The 19,625-nt window shown below is 32.7% G+C and overlaps 1 protein-coding gene and 1 pseudogene across 3 annotated transcripts; both read left to right on the top strand.

Moving 5' to 3' along the window:
• Nucleotides 1-14,817, top strand: part of LOC112764330 (aspartate aminotransferase, mitochondrial-like) — a 61,874-nt pseudogene extending 47,057 nt beyond the window's left edge.
• LOC112764326 (DNA topoisomerase 6 subunit B) lies at nucleotides 2,303-7,899 on the top strand. 3 transcript variants are annotated; one of them, XM_025809890.3, is made up of 19 exons: nucleotides 2,340-2,888; nucleotides 2,987-3,039; nucleotides 3,149-3,246; nucleotides 3,318-3,423; nucleotides 3,623-3,760; nucleotides 3,968-4,019; nucleotides 4,133-4,197; nucleotides 4,369-4,475; nucleotides 4,548-4,650; nucleotides 4,824-4,909; nucleotides 4,991-5,187; nucleotides 5,273-5,388; nucleotides 5,503-5,588; nucleotides 5,871-5,943; nucleotides 6,363-6,454; nucleotides 6,594-6,732; nucleotides 6,811-6,905; nucleotides 7,013-7,193; nucleotides 7,633-7,899. In XM_025809890.3, the coding sequence occupies exons 1-19, from the start codon at nucleotides 2,804-2,806 to the stop codon at nucleotides 7,777-7,779; spliced, it is 2,019 nt and encodes a 672-aa protein (XP_025665675.1). In that variant the 5' UTR covers nucleotides 2,340-2,803; the 3' UTR covers nucleotides 7,780-7,899. The 3 variants fall into 3 exon arrangements, with proteins under 3 accessions (XP_072078901.1, XP_025665675.1, XP_025665676.1); XM_025809891.3 differs by having other exon boundaries at nucleotides 2,459-2,888; nucleotides 3,153-3,246; XM_072222800.1 differs by lacking the exon at nucleotides 3,149-3,246 and having other exon boundaries at nucleotides 2,303-2,888.
• Nucleotides 14,818-19,625: the final 4,808 nt, after the last annotated feature.

Here is a 19,625-nt window from a genome sequence, read left to right as displayed (position 1 = left end):
TTAATTGTAGCAAATAACTTGTCATATTTTGTTGTCAATGACAAATAAAAAATATTGACATAAAAGTATGGATAAATATACGTGATATTCAGTTGTCTACGTGTGTGTACAAACAAGATAAATTAGTTATGGTTTCATGGGCTCAAGGCTTTAAAGCTGCGTCTTTTTTTTTCCATTTTTTTCCGCCATCATTTTCACTTATGCGGCTCTCCTCCTCATCCAGCCGTCTATTTCGCCATTATTCCTCTTCTTGAGTTTGAAACTGCGATTTTAATTCTAGTTTACCAAATTCTATCGTTGCGATCGCCAACCCCTTCTCATCATCTTTTCCCTCATATCGTGCTTGCCTCCAAACATGCATTCCAATTCCAGTCGTTGTTGTCATATTAACGTTATCTAGCCACTTAAATAGGAAGAATATAGCATAAATGTTTATCGAAAGGTGGTTTTTGTCTTTCTCCCCTTCTAACTATTGCCATCAAAGCTTTCTTTCTCATGTGAGCCTAACTTCTGGTTCCTTCCTTCTTTCGGTTTCTCAAGAAGGTTTTCAACTGATTTTTTATTTCGTTATTAATTGTTAATGGGCGGTGGTTGCTGTATTTCAAATTGGTTTTTATTTCTCATGTTGTTAATTGGTGGTTAGTGTTTTAATTCATTAATTATTTCTTCTATTCAAGTGACCTTATGGTTTGAAGGAACTTGAGTCTAATGGAGGAGAAGTTTGAATTTATAGCAATGAGGTTGATTTCGGAAGAGGATATTTGATTATTAAAAATGCAGAATCAATGAATGAAGAGTATTATTATCTTATTGAGAATGAAGAAAAAAGCCTAATAATTGGAGATATATTTAAAATGACACAATTTTGAAGTCCTAAGTCAAGGGACTAATTTGTCCTGTTTGCACACGTAGACAACTTGTATTTGTCCATGTCTTCATGTCAGTAATTTTTGTTTGTCATTGACAGAAAAATAAGGTTAGAGACTGATTAGTCCGTCAGAGTTAAACTTAAAAGAGTTTTTTGTGTATTTAAAAAGTTATGGGACTAAAGTATCTGATGTTAAAAATTTCGATGACTGATTTGAATAATTACTCTTAAAAATATCATCAAATTATTAAATTGTTGGTAGAAAATATTTTTAAAATTTTTAATAACAAAATTAAAAATACTTTTCAAAAAGACAATAATGATATAGTAACTTTTGTATTTAAAAAATTAATTTTATATTTGTCATGTAATAAAAAAATATGTAAAAATATTTGAATACTTATTTAAAAAGTATATTAAGAAAAATCAAAATTTAACGTCTAGACATTTTAAAATGATAGATTCAGATATGTTTATTGTTTGGGATTGACTCATTATATAAGATCAGGCTCCATATTCATCATTAGATCTCATAGTCATGTGGGAGAAATATGTACCGACTTCTATACTAAATGCTTCTAGAGCATAACGATTACGGGAGACAGGGATTTAAAAATAGTAGGATGCCCACGATTCTTTGGGAGGCCCACAATAGGATGCCAAATATATAAGGGAAGGGCCTATCTTTTCGGAGGTAACTAACTTTACCGTAACACTCTCTACCTCATGGTCAGACACTAACTTAGACGTAAGAGTGATTTTACAAGTACCACTCTTGCGACTCCACCAACAACATCCTCATCTTTAAGGTTACAACTAGATATCTCCTTATTTCTAACAACTTCAGATAACGACATAAGTTTATGATAGTGATCATGTAAGTGTTGTTAAAATTAAAGTCATTTTCTTTACGTTTTAATAACACATTTTTAACAACATTTTCTAAAAATATTTTTAAATAATAAAAAATATTATTTTAATTTTAATAATATTTTTTAAAATATCATAACTATTATAGCCCGTAATATAAAAATACTAGAATGGTTCTTGAAAAAAAAATTTGCAATTTACATTTAAATGTAGTTGAATAACTATTATTAACAATTGAACATAAAAAAAAATCTAAAATATGAAAGTTGGTAAAATAATAGAATAATATTTTAATAATTTTTGAATTGATAATATTTATTATTTATAATTATAAATTTTATTATCTTAATTTAAAGAGGAGTAAAGTATTATTTTATTATTCTATGAGTTTATTTATTTTATATTTTAAGAATATATTATAAAATTATAAATTATTTTTTTTAAATATAAAAAATTTGAATTTTTAATGCATTTTATTTTATATTTATTAAATAAAAAAATTAAAATTTTTTATTAATAATAAATTTATCATATATTCATAGGAGATATGTTAACTAAACCCTTGTCTTATTAACTTTCTTAATACAAGGAAAAGAATGGCAGCCGTTGATCACAAAAACCCGCGCCACGTGATTTTGGGAAGTGGCACATGATTTGCGATTTGGATGACAAACAGCGCGAAAGCAAAATATACTTTGCAGCCCTACAAGCAGCAGTAGCAGTAAGCAACTGGGTGCTGCTGCTAGTGCTGTTGGGTGCTAGGGGAATCAACTTTTCCCTTAGTGCTGGTCGCCGACGAACTCTTCTCCTCAGCCAGCGTCCAGTCCCGCCGTCGCCGATCCTCTTCTCCTGGATCCCTTCACTTCGCGTCTCCAGGTCTGCTCGGAGCTGCTGTTGGCGTCGCCGCCTGTCCTCGTCATCCTCGATCTCTCTCTGTCTCGCGCGTCAAGCCTCTGTCTTCGATCCCCTCTGTGCCCGAGCTCACTTTCCTTTCTCCTTCGCTGTCACTTCTCTTCCTCCCTCACCGCCGTAAGCAAAGCAGCTTCAATTTAGAGTGAAATTCACATGGATAGTAGCGAAAGCCCAACCGAAACAAAGAAAACCAAGTCCAAGACACCTCGAAAAAACAAAGAAACCGTTCTCAAGCAAAGTACTTCTCTCGATCTCTCGTTCTCGCATTCTCGACATTCATAACCTTTATCCTCCAACTGATATTTTTTTTTCTTTCTTTACTTATTAAATTTGCAGAATCTCCCGCGGAATTCTTTGCTGAGAACAAGAACATTGCAGGATTTGATAATGTAAGCTTGATCTTGTAATCAATTATAAGGAGTGGCGGCGTGTCTGATTTTTATGTATCTATTGATTTTGTGATTTGTTTTTATTTATATTATGTGGATTTCACATCAGCCAGGAAAATCTCTTTATACTACTGTTAGAGAGCTTGTGGAGAATTCGCTTGACTCAGCGGAATCCATATCGGAGCTTCCGGTGGTTGAGATAACCATGTGAGTTTGCATTTGAAAGTACAATGAACTAGTAAATGATTGATTTTTCCACGCTGACATGGTTGTTGCAGTGAGGAGATAAACAAAAGCAAATTTAATTCTATGATCGGTCTCATTGACTGCGAGCGTGTTGATGCGGAGTTGTACGATGATTATGAGACTGAGAAGGCCCGTGAGGTGTGGTTGATTACATTATTGTTGAGTTAGTTGTGCCATAATGCGAAATACTAGACTGTGTTGAACTGTATTGTTGTGTAGTATCAATTTTTAATTATAGCAATAAACTTGAAACAATATTTTGCAAATGCAATTAAATAGATAAAAGCATATAAGGTCCTTGCGTAAGATTCTAAATTTGTTCCTATGACCTATGCAGAAACGGTTGGCGAAAGAGGCTCGTGCTCAAGAAATACAAGCAAAGAATGCTGCCCTTGGAAAGAAAGTGAAAGAGACTCCAGCTTCAAAGGGTATCAGGGGCCGAGGCGAGGCTTCTTTTTACAGAGTTATATGCAAGGTGTGCATTGTTTCTGCTCTCAAGCATTCTCATACTGTATTGTATTGTATTGATGCGGGTTACCTTATATGTTAGTTTTATTCAAGTCAACATTCATCAAAGCTGTTTTATTCAATTTTAAATTCAATTTGAAAGTCCTTTTTTCATTTTTTGTTTACTAATCTCATCTTTGAAGTGAAGCTCAAATTATCTCATGATTGATTGCAGGACAATGGAAAAGGAATGCCACATGATGACATCCCGAATATGTTTGGCCGAGGTCATTCAATTACTCGATACCTTAATTATCCATGAATATACACTTTTTGTTCTGACATATCTTTTATTGGTACGAGCTAGACCTGATTTGTTTAAGCTTATCCATTCATGCAGTTCTCTCTGGGACAAAATATGGCTTGAAACAGACACGGGGGAAGTTTGGTCTTGGAGCAAAGATGGTATTGGCAACATGCATTATTTAGATACACTGTCACTTTTTTTTTTGTTTAACCAACTTTTATAATCAACTAGTAGAACAATTGCCAATTTTTTTTTTCTTTCTTGAAGTTGAAGTTCATGCATATAGTAGTTTCAGCTGGCCTTATGAACTATATTCTTCATATGTGCAGGCATTAATATGGTCCAAAATGAGCACTGGGCTTCCAATTGAGATCTCTTCATCAATGAGAAACCAAAGTTATATATCATTTTGCAGGCTGGATATTGACATTCATAAGTATGATTTCAAGTTATTAAATGAATTGTCTTTTAATCCCTTCTCCAGATAAACAAATGCCGTAATTTTCAGGAATATTCCACATGTACATGTAAATGAAAAACGAGAGAACAAGGAGCGCTGGCATGGGGCTGAAATTCAAGTTGTCATTGAGGGGAACTGGACAACATACCGTGTATGTAACACTTATTTGGTGCTACCTTAATGATTTCATTGCAAACCCCATATATAATGGATATGGAGCTTTTTCCACTTTCCAAAGTACACTTTTTTCATGCTTATTGATGTGTCTAAAGACTGAAGTTGACTATGTTTCACTAATATAAGCTCCCTTGTTTACATTCGCAGTCAAAAATATTACATTACATGAGACAAATGGCTGTCATCACCCCTTATGCACAATTTCTATTTAAATTTGTTTCAGATGCTCCTGAGTATGTATACATATATCTATTCATAACCCCCTAAACTATGGCAATGCATAATCATCTCATACTAGCTATTCTCTTTGGCAGAAAGAATGTCACTATAAGGTTTTCTCGAAGAACAGATGTGATGCCTCCTGTTCCCCTGGAGACAAAGCATCATCCATCGTCAGTTGATTTGCTGCTAATTAAACGCCTTATTGCTGAAACTTCGAAGCAGAACCTTTTACAATTTCTTCAACATGAATTTGTAAATATTAGTAAATCTCATGCTGAAAGATTGATAGGTATAAAAATAGTTCATATGGTTCAATGAATGCTGTTCAAACCATAAACATTCTAGTTATTTACTGCACTTTTGACCTTTTTCAGGTGAAATGGGCCCAGACTTCAGCCCAAAAATGGCTCTTAAGTCTCTAACTCCACAGCAACTAGTACGCATTCATCAGTTATTTCGTCAAGCCAAGTTTGATGATCCTAACGGCCATGTTAGTTACTAGTCTTTATTATAGGCCCCTTTTCTTTTTAGTTTCATTTATTATTATTATTATAAATAAATTCCTTACTCTTGTCATTTGGTGGGTCTTTAATACTATTTTCAGTGTCTTAGCCCTGCTGGTGAGTACAATCTCCGGCTAGGAATAATAAAAGAGCTACACCCAGACATGGTTGCAACTTATTCAGGCAGGTTGTGTTTGAATATGAAAATTTCCAGATCTTCCGATTCAAGTTATTGCTTGTGGAAACTTCTATATATTCTGTTTAAATATCGTTTTTAATCCTTGTGGTTGTGGTTGAGTCGATCATGGGTACTTGGCTTAGTTCCTATGATACTCTTTTTGTTGGGGTTCTAAAGGTGTCACCCTGCCAACATCCACGAGATATTTAGTTATGTTGCTTTGCACTTCACTTTTCTGGCAATAGATAACTCCTGGTTCCTAAAATAATTTCTTCTGTCATTGCTGCACAGTGCTCAGGTTTTTGAAGGCCACCCATTCATAGTTGAAGCTGGAGTCAGTATCGGTGGAAAAAATGTCAAGCAAGTAAAGTTTCAGATCCATTAGTGTTTTATTTTATATATTAGATAATAGTTGAAATCCATGGGAGTAAAATACATCATTTTATGTGAAAATAGCTGAAGTTTCAACCAATTACAATGGACCTATAAATTAGCAAAAGGAAAATGTGATTTAGTTGATTACATTTTAGTGTACTTTTTGATGAACCATGATAAATGTTAAATAGTATATGCTGCACCCTACTTCTTACTCTTCTCAGGATACTTTAATGCTTAGTTTGACTCCTCTCACCAGAGTTGTATATTAGGTGTAGGAGACTCCTGATCAAGCAGCTGATCAATTAGGCAATATTAAAGAGCTAATGATTGTGATCTTTATTCTGTTCTAAAATAATTAATGGTCTATCAATGACAAAGCATATAACGATATAACACTTGTCTCAGGGTTTGAATATATTTCGATTTGCGAATAGAATTCCACTACTTTTTGAGCAAGGAGCTGATGTTGTCACCAGGACTGCACTAAAGCGAATCAAGTATGCACATAAGCAGATGGTTTCCTCTTGCCTTTCCGATTTTTGACCTGCATTGGCAGGATAAGGGTCAATAATTGCTTTGCAAAATTCTCTGGTAATTGCAGTAAAGAATATGAAATCTGACTAAATGCCTTTTCAGTTGGAGTAGTTACAAAATCAACCAGCTACAAGACAAGATTGGCATCTTTGTTAGCATTGTGAGCACAAAAATTCCCTTCAAAGGGACTGGAAAAGAATACATTGGAGATGACATAACTGAGATTGCTTCTGCTGTCAAGGTTGAAATTGTTTATTTTTTACTTTACCAATTTCACATTATACTAAAGGTAAATAACATAAAAGTCCTGTTTCTCCAGTATTCCATTCAGCAGTGTTGCATCCAATTGAAATCCAAGATTGTGAAAAAGATGCAGGCACGCGAGCAGCAGGAGAGGAAACGGAATTTAAGCAAGTATGTCTATGTCTTACTTCTCAAATCCAAGAATTGACTGATGCTCTGCTTGCTTTTTTTTTATTGCATGAAATAAAATGTGATTCGTACCAACTGGTGGTTGGCAGGTACATTCCTGATGCTACTGGGGCAGTGTACAATGTTTTGAAAGACATGGCAGAGACACAGTTACATGCATCAAAGAAGTTCCGTTACGGAGATGATGATGGAGAACTATTAAGAAAAGTATATGAGAATTTGATTACTAAAGAAACGCTCAGTGAAAAACTTGCTAAACATGTTGAACAGGTATGTTGTCTGGCTAACATTTTATCAAAACTTTGTAGTTTGTAGTTCTACTGCTATGTTAACCAAATTTTCTGTCAACCTGAAAACATAAAAAAATTGTTCGAGTGGCAGTTGAATTGATATCGAGTAACAATTTTTGCTTGTTTGTGATATGAACTTGACTATCCTAAGTTAGGATCTAGATATATTTAGCCTCACAACTATGAAAATGGACTTTATAGATCTTTCTATTTGAAAGATTTTTTATGACGATCATAAGCTTTGTGCCCGTTTGGCAAAATTTTCCTTTCCGATAAGGACTCTGCTCAAGTGCTCGTAGGTTTTCTGAAGCCATCTTTCTGATTCAGCAATAGGATTGTTTTTTATCCTTTATATGAACAATAGAAAAAATTGAATTTCGGATTTATTGATCAGCTTTGCTATATGATGTGTGATACAGGTGGACTATGAAATGGCGTTGGAGTATGCCACGCAGAGTGGAGTGAGCGAGGAACCAAGAGAAGCAATATATATACAACCATTGGAAACTGAGAATAAGATTATTGATTTACATTCTCCATTCTTTGTTTTTAGAATGTTTTATTAGATCTAGAAAATCATTAGACATATTACACGAAGAAAACATTGTTGTATCTATTGTTTTCATTTGTAACTTGTAAGAAAGAGTAATAAGAATCATAATACAGTGGATTCTAAATTATGGTTACATTAATGTCTATAGGAGGGCCTATCTCAATTTTTTTAACCATCCTAATCTGATGTTACTTTGTAATTTTTGGGCTCACAAGTCTTTTCTTCCCCTAACTAATGTGAATAATACCACTGATAACATACTCAAACCTTTTTCAGTGTTTATGCTTACAATATTTTCGTTTATGCAACTGATTAACATGAAAATTTTGTAAGCGTACACTAGAATGTCTGAGAATCTGAAAGGCATCCTTCAAAATAATAACATCATCCCCCCATTCCCCCCACTGCTCATCATCGATGTCTAGTTTTTCAGTATCTTTCTCCGATTTTCACTTGCATACATTTTTCTCAAGCTCTTCCCTTATTCCATCTAGAAACTTGAGATTTTCAAGAAGGGCATCTACAACAGCATCTTTTAACAAACGTTCCTCCTGCCAAGTAAGTGGGCCTTCAGAACTAGATGTTGGAAAATTTTCACCGGCCAATATATATCCAACAATCATCTTGCAAAGAAAGTAACCCTTTTGACATCTCACTTTTCTCTTTATTTACTTGAGATCCCAACAGAGCACTCTTATTGATGAGATCACCAATTTGAGCAGCAAAACTTTGACTGGTTTCCCCTGAACTCACACTCAGAATCTTCTCTGCACTGCTAAATGCATCCCACTTGGTACAATTTGATTCTTCAAGTGCAAACAATGTGGCTGAAGCAATTTGGATAATTGCTTTATTCTTCAGCAAAGATGATTGGCTCCCAGTCAATGCTTTGATCATAGCTTGTAGCTCAGGTTTTGTAACAAAACCAGGACGGGATTTCACATTTACAGTAATGTTTTCTTTACTAGTAAGCCCCCATCTTTTGTTCTTCTATCCAGTAAGAGCAAGGCATATTACATATTTACATAGGCAACATACAGAGTAATTAAAATTTATTTTATTTTATTTAGATGCTTTTTAAATGGATCTATAGGTACCCCAGTAAGATGGTAGGATGCTGGCATGCAACAGATCTATCACTCATGATGTACAAGATTGTAATAGGGACAGAACTCAGACTTTTAGGGTGTGTTTGGAGTTCACGTTGGAGAAAAGAAAAGCTCGTTTGAGTGCTTTGAACGTCCCATCTTTATGTTTGGCAACTCTTTAAAACTCTCAACTCAGAAGTGATTTTGCCTCTAAACGTACGTTTACAAGAAGCTAAAAATTCTAGCTTCTGCGTTCACGTTAGAGAAAGCTAATTACAATTGAGAAATTAAGTAAGAAAATTATTCCTCTTCTATCAATCCTATCCTTCATTTTCTTCTATAAAAATGATGTAAATAACCATATAATTTTCACAATAATTCTTTGTGTATGTTCTTGGTTCCAATTTTTTTTTTCATCCAAATCTTTCAGATTTGTTATAATCACTGCCAAGATAAATATTTTAATTTTTTTTATTACTTTTAGTACTCTCTTCCATATTTTGATTTTTATGTTTTTTATTGTATTTTTTATTTATATATAAATATTTTTATATTATTTTTTGTATTCTGATATTATTTTTTTAGTGTTGTGATGTCATATTTTTATTGTATTTTTTTTATATGACAACTATTGTTGATATAAATTCTTATTTTTATTAATTTTTATGATATTTTTATTATTTTTTGTTTATATAAATTTTTTTTATCTTTTATTGCACTATATTTATATTATGTATAAAATTTTTTATTTTTTTATTTAGTTTTATTCGTATGAATTTTATTTAGTTCTTATTTTAATTTTTTTGTTCATATGATATATGTTGTTAGTTGTAATTATTATATTCTATGTTTGTATGGAATTTTTTTGTTGTTATTGTACTTCTTATTGTACTTTATTTTTGTTTTTATTATATATTAATTATAAAAATTTATAATCCAAAATGATACTAAATTAAAGAATAGTAATGATACTAAAATAATATAGAACATTTTCTTTTTATTTGACATTATAAAATGTATAGTATTCTCTTTAGTGTTTTTATGTATTAAAATATATTTTATCAATTTTTATATATTACTTTAATTTAGTAAGTAAATATTAATTTTATTATAAAATAAATTAATAAGATTTATTCAAATATCTAAAGTAAAATGATAGGATAATATAAAAAATTATTTAAATTGATGTCTCTTTTAGTAATTTTTCATCTAAAAGTGATTTTGAGTAGTATAATCCAAGCAATATTTATTTTACTATAATCCATTTTGATATAAAAATTGCCAAACATAAATCATGTTAACATAAACTTACTTTTCATCAAAATCAAGTTTGCAAAATCACTTTTATACAAACTCCCGTTTGCAAACTATAATCCAAACACACACTTAGTAGTGCTGTGTGAAGCATATAATATAAGAATCCAGTGAATAGAAAAAGAAATGCAGAAATCAAGTCACCAGAGGTAGGTAGAGAAAGTGTGCTGTGAGAGTTGCACCTGGAGGCATTGCACATCATCTGTATCAAAAAGCATACAAAGGGAGGAAAACCAGGACCAATGGAATCCTCATGCTCAGATGACAAGGGACATAAAATCATTGGAAAATGATGAACAGAAGCATCTAATTTAAACACTGCATCTTCAGTATCTCTTCCACTAGAACTAGCTTCAATATGAGGAACATCAACCAATAAGGATTCATATTCATGATAGGCATCTGGTCCAGAGGTGAATCCGGAAACACCGAGTGAGCTGCCTGCACTTTAACTATTATTAAAACATCTTTACCAAGAGAAAGAGAAAAAAGGTCCTGGAACAAAATAAATGTAATATTGCTATCCAAAAGGTCCTGGAACAAAATAAATGTAACATTGCTATCCAAGTGTCATATTTAGGCACAAGATTAAGAATAAGATAATTTCACCGTGATGCTGATAATTTCAAGGACTTAGGGCCAAGTTAAAAATACTACCAAAAACTTCTTCCTATTCTGTAATAAAAGTTTACTCACTTGGAATATCAGGATTAAAGCAACATATTAAATAAATCACCAAGCTCCATTCTAAGTTGCACAAAACCTCTTTCTGACAAAATAGTATGATTCATCCAGAACAAATTATTACAAGGGTGTGAAAGCTTTTTCCCAATATATAGGTAAGAGTAAGTCCAATAATGAATTTATAAGGGTTATGCTAGGTACCTAATGACTTTCTTGAACAACATGAACAACCACCAATCAAATAAAAACACACTACACCTCCAAATTACACACCTAAATCTTAATATTAGAATAACTATCCGCACACCTAACGAAATGAACATCCGATATATCCATTGTTTACATTGTTTAGTATTTTCATTGTTTACCTATACTTTTCCAATTTGTAAACATGGAAAGTACAAAGATAGTAGTCAAGAGCAGTAATTATGAATAAGCACCTCTGAGATAGATGTAAATATAACGCAGTGACAAACAACTTGATGTGCACTCATGCAACGTAAAATAAACCGATGTGCATCACTTAATAGGTGCGATGTAATAATCACAAATTTCCCCGCAGGATTAGAATGTGAGTTCCAATCAGTCACTTATACAAGGAACCATAAATTAAAGTTTATTATAATTGATGAAGAGTTGCTACAATTATACAAGGTACAAATATGTTTTGCTCACACATTAATCTGAGCTAGTGGATGAAATTGAGAAACGTATATTAATACACATCATGATCAAGCCAACAAGACACCAGAATTCATATAGCACCAAAACTTGGAATTGGTATCTCTGCTTGGAATTTATTTGATAATTTCAATTCTCAATATCAAAAACTAAAAACAAAATTCTAAACCTAGCATACACTGATCATTACTAGTCAGTTACAAATGTTAGTGACTTGCTTGTATTTGATTGAAACCATATATCTTCCCTCAATTAATTGTTACTTAAAGTCTGTAACAAGTTTAGATATGGAAATAATGAACTATAAGATTGGCCATCAGCCAGTAAATCTTCAATTTTATTTTATTTTCTATAGATATATACTCTTCTTTATTAAAAAAAAAAAAGATTAGGTCTAGGTTTGATCCTCACTAAACACACTCCTTGGAGATTGAAGAGCCTTAATTCTAACTAGGCTCCGAATTGGATTAATTGGTCACTGCGGGTGTTGCCAACCAAAAAAGGACTACATTTTCTGCCCTGTCAATGATTAATCAAATGTGAAACATCCTACTGTAAGTACACAGAGTAAAGACAATGTTGATAAAATATGAAACTAATACATACCGCATCAAGTACTGACATACTTTCCAAATTGCAGATAGCTTGTGCTCCAAGATCAACAAGTATAGGATATGCCCCTATAAACTGGAAAAACTCTGTAGAACCAGCATCTAAATAAACAATAGCATCTTCACATGCTCTGATATCTGAAAATAAACACGTATTGCAAGACAGCCAAAGTCATGGGTGCAGCCCAAGATGCATAGATGCAATTATATTGGTGCACACTAGGTCCATGTACCGATCATTTTATTTCATGCTAACAAAAAGGAAAATACAAATTAGTTAACAAAGATAAATCTAGAAGGATTTATGGGAGGTTCAAAATAAGTTTTAAAAACAAAAGGTTATCATCTGTATGCAGGCATATGCCAACAAGACCAAGCTAATTACAACGAACATACCTTATCACTTTAAAGTTTTAAACCAAACAAAAATGCATGAGTGTGTTAATTGTGAGTTCCTAAAAATGGTATTCAACTTAAATATTTGTGAATAAAGGTGGTTAAAAGTTCAACAATTGATGAAGTTGGTTGAAAGACACAAAAGCAAGGGCTCTATCAACAAGATGAAATGGATATAACGATAAGAAATCATTGAATCTGTTCAAACTTCTAGATTCCGTAATAAAAATAGCAGCCTGCTTGAGACTTTCAGTTGATAGCAATTTTCTTCTCTTTTATTTAGTTTTGCTATTGACGACCACAACGTCTGTGACCAAAATGTTCCAGTAAGAAACAATGTTGAATAACAACAAAAATTATCATGAAAAGTGATTTCAAGGCTAATGCAATTTCAGCAGTTTGATACAAGAAATATAGATTTCAATGAAATATAACCTAAAGATTAAATACAAAATGAGTTTTGCAACAACGTTTTGCCTTATTGGATTATAGATTATTCCATTAACACGTGAAGGTAAAGTGTCTCAGCTCTGATCATACCTCTGCATCAAAAAATAAGTTCTTAAGACACTAAGACCCGTTCAAAATCACACCAAAATTGAAAAAAATAATAAAATAAAATCCTTCTAAAAGCAGAAAGTTTTTAAGTTCTTGAAATTTAGAAGTGGACTGTTTAAAAATCAAATTCACAAAATGACCAAGCAATAATAGGAAAATATAAAGATTAATTAACCTGTTTGAGGGAATCGGTGCAAGAAATGATAACATCAACCAAAGCCATTGTCTTCTTCTCTTTTTCTCTTCAAGGGCTGCAGCACTTATTACTCTTGGTGAAAATATTACATGAATAATCTTTTTTTTTATCTTGTCCATGCATTGAAATTCGACAAAGTTTAAGTTGTTTTGTTTTGTTTTTTTTTTTTTTTTTCTAGATTTAGGATCATCTATGTAAATATAGTTAGAGTTAAAATATTACTTGTGAATAATAATCGAAATAAAAGACAACATGTCAAAAATTCTGACATGACAAACATAAAAATTTGGTGGTAGTTGCGATGACCTTATATAGATGTTATCTTTACAGGTTATGGCGGACCGGATCATTGGAATGCGTTCCACTCTGCGAGAAAACCTAGAAAAAATGGGGTCTCTTTTGCCATGACAGCACATAACCAATCAGGTCTCATCTTGAACAATCAATCAGTCTATCTTTGTTTAATATTGCGATAAATTAAACCGACATTGCATGAGATTAATATCTATACATGGTTAAATAACTTGAATCTTAGGGAAGAGATTAGCGTATAGCCTTTCAAATAGAGAGATTCATATACAAATTGCAATATTGCTTAATCTCAACAGAGTTCAATATAATTTACCCTTGTTATAACTTATAACAGCTGTGTTTTTATCACCAGCAATGCTAGGGAGCTAACTTCTTTTTAGCCAACATTAATCAATTTTTTTTAAAATTATTTTGTTTAATTTAAATTCTAAATTTTAAATCCTAAATTCTAAATTATAAACTTTATACGCTAAATCCTTCAAAACATTAGAACTTTTAGAATTAAAAAAAGAAAAATTGACTAATGTTGATTAATTGAAGATTGGTTTTTTTATATACTTTCTCTTTTCTCACAATTTATCTTTTGTTTACTTGTGCAGATTGGCATATTCTGCTATAGTGGATTGACACCTGAACAAGTTAATCGTATGACGAGCGAGTTTCATATTTACATTACTCGTAATGATCAAATAAAGTAACTTTCTAGTGATGGGTCGGCGGCGCTCCTCGGACGACAATGCGTGCGACGGGCCCAATGGTGGCGGGAACAGTCGAGGCGATGGCGACGCGGGCTCCCCTGTTGGCGAGCTCGCAGCAGCTCCCTCTGGCTCTCTCTATCTCTCAGACGCAACTCTCTCTCTCTCCTGTGATGGCTCGGCTGTGACGCGACGGCGGCGTTGAGGCGGGATGGACAGCAAAAGCAGCGCCGGCTCCTCCTCTCTTCTGATCGCAGCTCCCTCACTTCTCTCTTTGGTTCTCTTTTCTTTGTTTTTTGATCTGCTGTTGCTGCATTGTGTTTAGGAAAGGAGAAAATGGGGGAATAGATCCTCTCCAGTGGAAAAAAAAACTGGATGATATCCAGTGGAAGATCTCACCCTTCATTGCATTCTCTCTCTCATTTATTTCTGGTCCCACTTGAAGAATTGAAGGTGGAAGATTACACTGTATTCTCTCCAGTGACAAAAAAAATGGAGAGGATCCATTTCCGAGAAAATGGTGACCCGAGTTTGGAAGAAGTATGTGTGTGTAATATACTTACGTTTAGAGTTAGAGTTAGCAGATAAGGTATTACTTTGAATTGTAATTTAATCCTTAAAATTACTTTAAATATACTATTATTTATCAATTTACTAATTAGCTTTCAATCAAGTACTCTAATTTTAAATATAAGATAATATAATTAATTTTCTTTATTCATAAAACTTAAAGTATTAAATTCCAAAATCTCAATTATTCAAATGAAATCATATAAAATTCTTATTATTCTCTAATTACTAAAGCTTTAAATCATAGAGAGGAAAATATTCAATTAATATAAAAATTTTTGAAAATATAATATTAAATAAATATAATAAATGGTAAGTAACTTATTATTTACTTTTTAAAAATTTGGAGTCTTAAATCCTATGCCACTTATAAAAATTTTTGTCTTCGAAAATTGATACAAAACGAAAGAAATTTAAATTATCTTCACTTTGGAACGCATTAAGAAAAAGCAAAACACTTTGGCATATATATTTTTCAAATACCAGCATATTCATATAGAATAAAAATATAAGAGAAAAAAAAGGTGATGTGAAACAGAAGTTACAAGGTAGGCTTGATGCAAAGGGTTACATGGTTCAATCATGTGATGGTAGTGTAAGGTGGCAAAAGGTCAAAAAATAGGTTGGTATCAAAATGACGGGTATAACGTTCGCACACTGATCTCGTACCAACTTCAGAACTTCGACCTGACGTACCTTCACCATTTTCGATCGTACTTTATCAAACAACTCATTTGAAAGTTCTCAACCTCCACAGTCACTACGCACATCTATAACCGGTCACAAGTCTAACATCCACAAAACTCTTTCGCGTGAATCAAAGCTCCACAACTTCATGTGGCATTGCACACTTACAAACTTCATCTTCCGCACCCACGAAAACTTCCTAAAAACTAAACGCATCGCTTATTATACTTAAAGGTCGCACGTGGCACTAAAACAAATCTCGAGTTTACTCAAAAGGATACAAGACCTTTTAGAAAAGAAGAAAAAGCGACATGGACAGTACTCATAAAGATTTGAAAGAATGAACGAAACTACAGGTAAACAAGGATGCACAAGCAATGAAGAGTGTTAGAAGAAAAATCAAATCACAAGTTTAAGAAAGGATCTCAAATCAAAGAACTTCAACAAGAACAATAAGAAGAAAACAGTGCATTAGTTTGATACTATTTCAAGCTGAGTCAAGGAGTATGAAATTTATAGATGAAGAATAACTAAAGTCATGTTAAAGAGTACAACATTCATGAAGAAAAGTATAATGACAAAGATAGACGCTCTTAAAGATTCAAGTTGAAACAAAGTACAATGTCTATAAGAAGAGCATGACCAAAGTCAACGACGTCGGTTACAAAATTCAAGAGAATGTTTAAGAACACAGCCGAATGAATATTGAATCACACAAAAAGAATGACAAAAGCATAAATGTTACGTCATGTTCAAACAAGTGCAAGTTGAAATAGATTATGCAAAGTTTGAAAAAATGAAAACCAGTTAGGCTAAGAGCAAAATATTTCCTCTAATATTTTGAAGGACATTTAGGTGCACAACTAAACCAAAACATGCATAAAACTGTAATATCATTGGAAGAAAAATTAAGTTGCATCACATCAAAACAATTTCTAAATTAAAGATTGAACAGGTTAGGTTTGAAAGATGAAAATTAATTGAGTTAGGGACCAGAAATAATTTCTCGAAAGATACTTAGGTACTTAATCAAGTGAAGTATGTAATGAAATTGCAGCAAAGTTGGAAGGGAATCAAATTTTGTCCCAAAAAAATGAGATAAGATTCTAAAATACATAAGTTTTTAAAGTTAGTATAAAGAAATGAATGCAAAAGCTAAAGACAATTCGATCAAAAATTCAAATAGTTATGGACATAGTTAGGCAAAAGAGTTAAAATTTCTTCAAAGAGAATCAGATACAAGAACTTTATAAGGAAATTACAAAGGATGATGTGTCACACCAAAACGAATCCAAAACATAACAATGAGTCGCACAACTCAGGTAAAAGAATGCAAAGTCAAGGACAACCTTGTATAAGAATAAACCAAAACTTTTTTAAAAAGGTTTAAAATAGAACTCAGAGAGGATACTTGAAATCACAGCCCTATAAAGATATTCAAGAGTACTGAGACATGCTAAAAAGGAAATCATTCACATCTCGAGAAAAAAGCTTAAATAAAAGGAATTCGGATAGAATTCACTAAGCATATCAAATCAAATCAAACAATAGTGAATTCTTAAAGGTTTCAATGATCACTTTGATATATCAAACAAGGTCAAAGTTACATCAAAGAATACATGAATCAGGAAGAAGAGTTTAGATAAATGTAGGCAGATATTCCAAAGAATTTAAGTAGACATATGCAGTTAAGATCAAACGAGAATGCATATGAACAAAAGAATAGGGTTGGAAAAATAATCAAACTACTTTTCGAAAAAGAAATCTCAAACAAGAACTTCAAGACAAACCATGAAAAAACAAGATAGGTAATTGAGTAACCTTGAGAAACAACTTCTAATGTTCCCATAATCCATGATTTGTGTTACTTATAACTCGTATATCGTATATGATAATTCATTAGTGTTCTCATATGCTTTGCATGTTAATGAAGCAGGTGCGCTGAGCTTTCATATGGTAAAGTTGTTGGAACAAAAGTTCTCGAGAACAAGGAAGGAAGAATAGAAATACCAAAAACAATGCTCCTGCCAGGGTCTAAATTGTTAATAGTGTCTACTTAGTGTTAGTATATATATCACTGTTTAGAACTGAGATCGAGACAAATGCATTCACTCAAGTATAAAGAAATGCATGCAAAAGCTAAAGACAATTCTAAAATACTTAGGTACTTATGTATAAATCTACACTATTTGTTTAATTTTAAAAGAAGATCTCTATCGTTTAAATTTATCGACGACGAAAACTGTTGATATTATAATTTTTTAAAATAAACAACCAGCCCGCCGATTTTAAAGAAAAAGAATTATCATTCACTACCTCATCGGCAATGTGACGATAATGCTAAAATGTTAGAAGGTTGATAAAATAACAGACGACATTATCGTCGATTTTAATATTTTATTTTTAATAATTTATTTTTTATTTTATCGACAACAAGCCGTCGAAAAATATCGATGAAAAATTTGACCGTCTATTTTTGGTGTCGATAATTACACTGTTTCTTGTAGTGTATATGCTTGATAATAGAATATGAGCCTTGACTAAAAACTGTATCGCTGTTTTCTTGGAAAAACCGGAAATACTTTTAAATTTTACCAACATATATACATATATACAAAACTTCTTACACAAGTAACTTATACATATTATATACATACAAATTATACAACTCCTATCCTTCTTACAAAATTATAATGACTAATGTGAGGAAAAAACTATGACTTGTATATATATAGACAGAAATAGTATAACTAACGACTTAGTAAAAATATCATCAGCTTCCTCGTCCGTCCTAAAAAGAGAAGTCTGTAAGAGGTGTGAACATCGTCCTTGGTGGTTCTCAGTAGAGGGTTTTTAAGAATTGCCATAAGAAAATATTTTATAAAACTACTTTCAATTGCAGTAATCATCAGTACATTATCCAAATCTAAAACTCATATTTTTCTTATAAAAGTTTCACACAAAATAACATTCCATACATTTCACCGCTTACTAAGAAACAATTTTAACCAAACTTACCACTGATCCAACCAACCACGACCTCCAATGCAAACACAATCAATTCACGGCCCCTGACCCAACACATAATCAAATCAACAATCAAATCATCACATCAAGAAAAGACCCTCAGCGTCACCACCACCAGCATGAGAGATCCCTCAATTGTTCAAACACATACAAAGTATTACAAGAAAAACAAAAATAGAGAGAACAGATAGAGCAACTAGAACAAATAGCATATAAATACAGTTATTCAAATATGCAAACTAAATGCAAGATGCACATCCAAACAATACATACAAATGCGAATGATGCAACCTGCCCTACTAGCCATGAATTCATGTGTCGATTACTTTGTCAGAATTCGACACATTCGGTAGCTAACCCGGATATCGTTCTGTTGAAAATCGATGGGCGATACACCACCACGATCCCCACCTGGTGAGTGGTACACCACCACGATCCCTGCCATTGTGAGCAGTACACCACCACGATCCTCACAAGATTTTCAATTGGAAACAAAACTCGTGGCATTAAATAACCACGATCCCCACACACATCACGACACTGGAAAAGCGGTATGCCACCATGATCCTTGCTAGGTCAAAGCTCACATTCAAAATCACAATATTTAAAAATATTAACCCGAAGCAAGTGGGACCGAGCCACAACCTTGCATACTACCTAGGCATCTCAAACACTAACCCGGAGTAAGTAGGACGAACCACAACCCTTACGTACTACCCAGGAAGCTCAAGTATTAAAATCTCTTTGAAAAATAATTCAAATCCATTTCTCTTTCATAAATCTCATTTTCACCAAATCAAAAGTCTCAAAATTTATAAAAATTTCTGGCAGCACTTTGATAAACCACTATTTTATAGTTTATCTTGTGCTCAATTAGGTGGTTTTCATCAACTCTTTACCCACTTATTCATACTATTTGCATGGTTTTACATTTGCCTTCCTAATTATGTGCTTTGATTGAAAACATGCTTCTTTGGACTTAAGTTCCCTATGTTTAATCCTCTCTTATTACCATTAGATGCCTTGATATGTGTGTTAAG

This window comes from Arachis hypogaea, chromosome 17 (assembly GCF_003086295.3).
Source record: "Arachis hypogaea cultivar Tifrunner chromosome 17, arahy.Tifrunner.gnm2.J5K5, whole genome shotgun sequence".
NCBI lineage: Eukaryota > Viridiplantae > Streptophyta > Magnoliopsida > Fabales > Fabaceae > Arachis > Arachis hypogaea.
Note: the sequence above shows the minus strand (reverse complement) of the source record. Positions and strands in the feature narration are given on the sequence as shown.

Excerpts from the sequence above, each read along its gene's own strand:
- LOC112764326 (XM_025809890.3), top strand. The coding sequence starts at position 2,804 with ATGGATAGTAGCGAAAGCCCAACCGAAACAAAGAAAACCAAGTCCAAG. Across the intron at positions 3,424-3,622 it reads AGACTGAGAAGGCCCGTGAG|AAACGGTTGGCGAAAGAGGC; the intron begins GTGTGGTTGATT and ends TGACCTATGCAG. Across the intron at positions 6,733-6,810 it reads AGATTGCTTCTGCTGTCAAG|TATTCCATTCAGCAGTGTTG; the intron begins GTTGAAATTGTT and ends CTGTTTCTCCAG.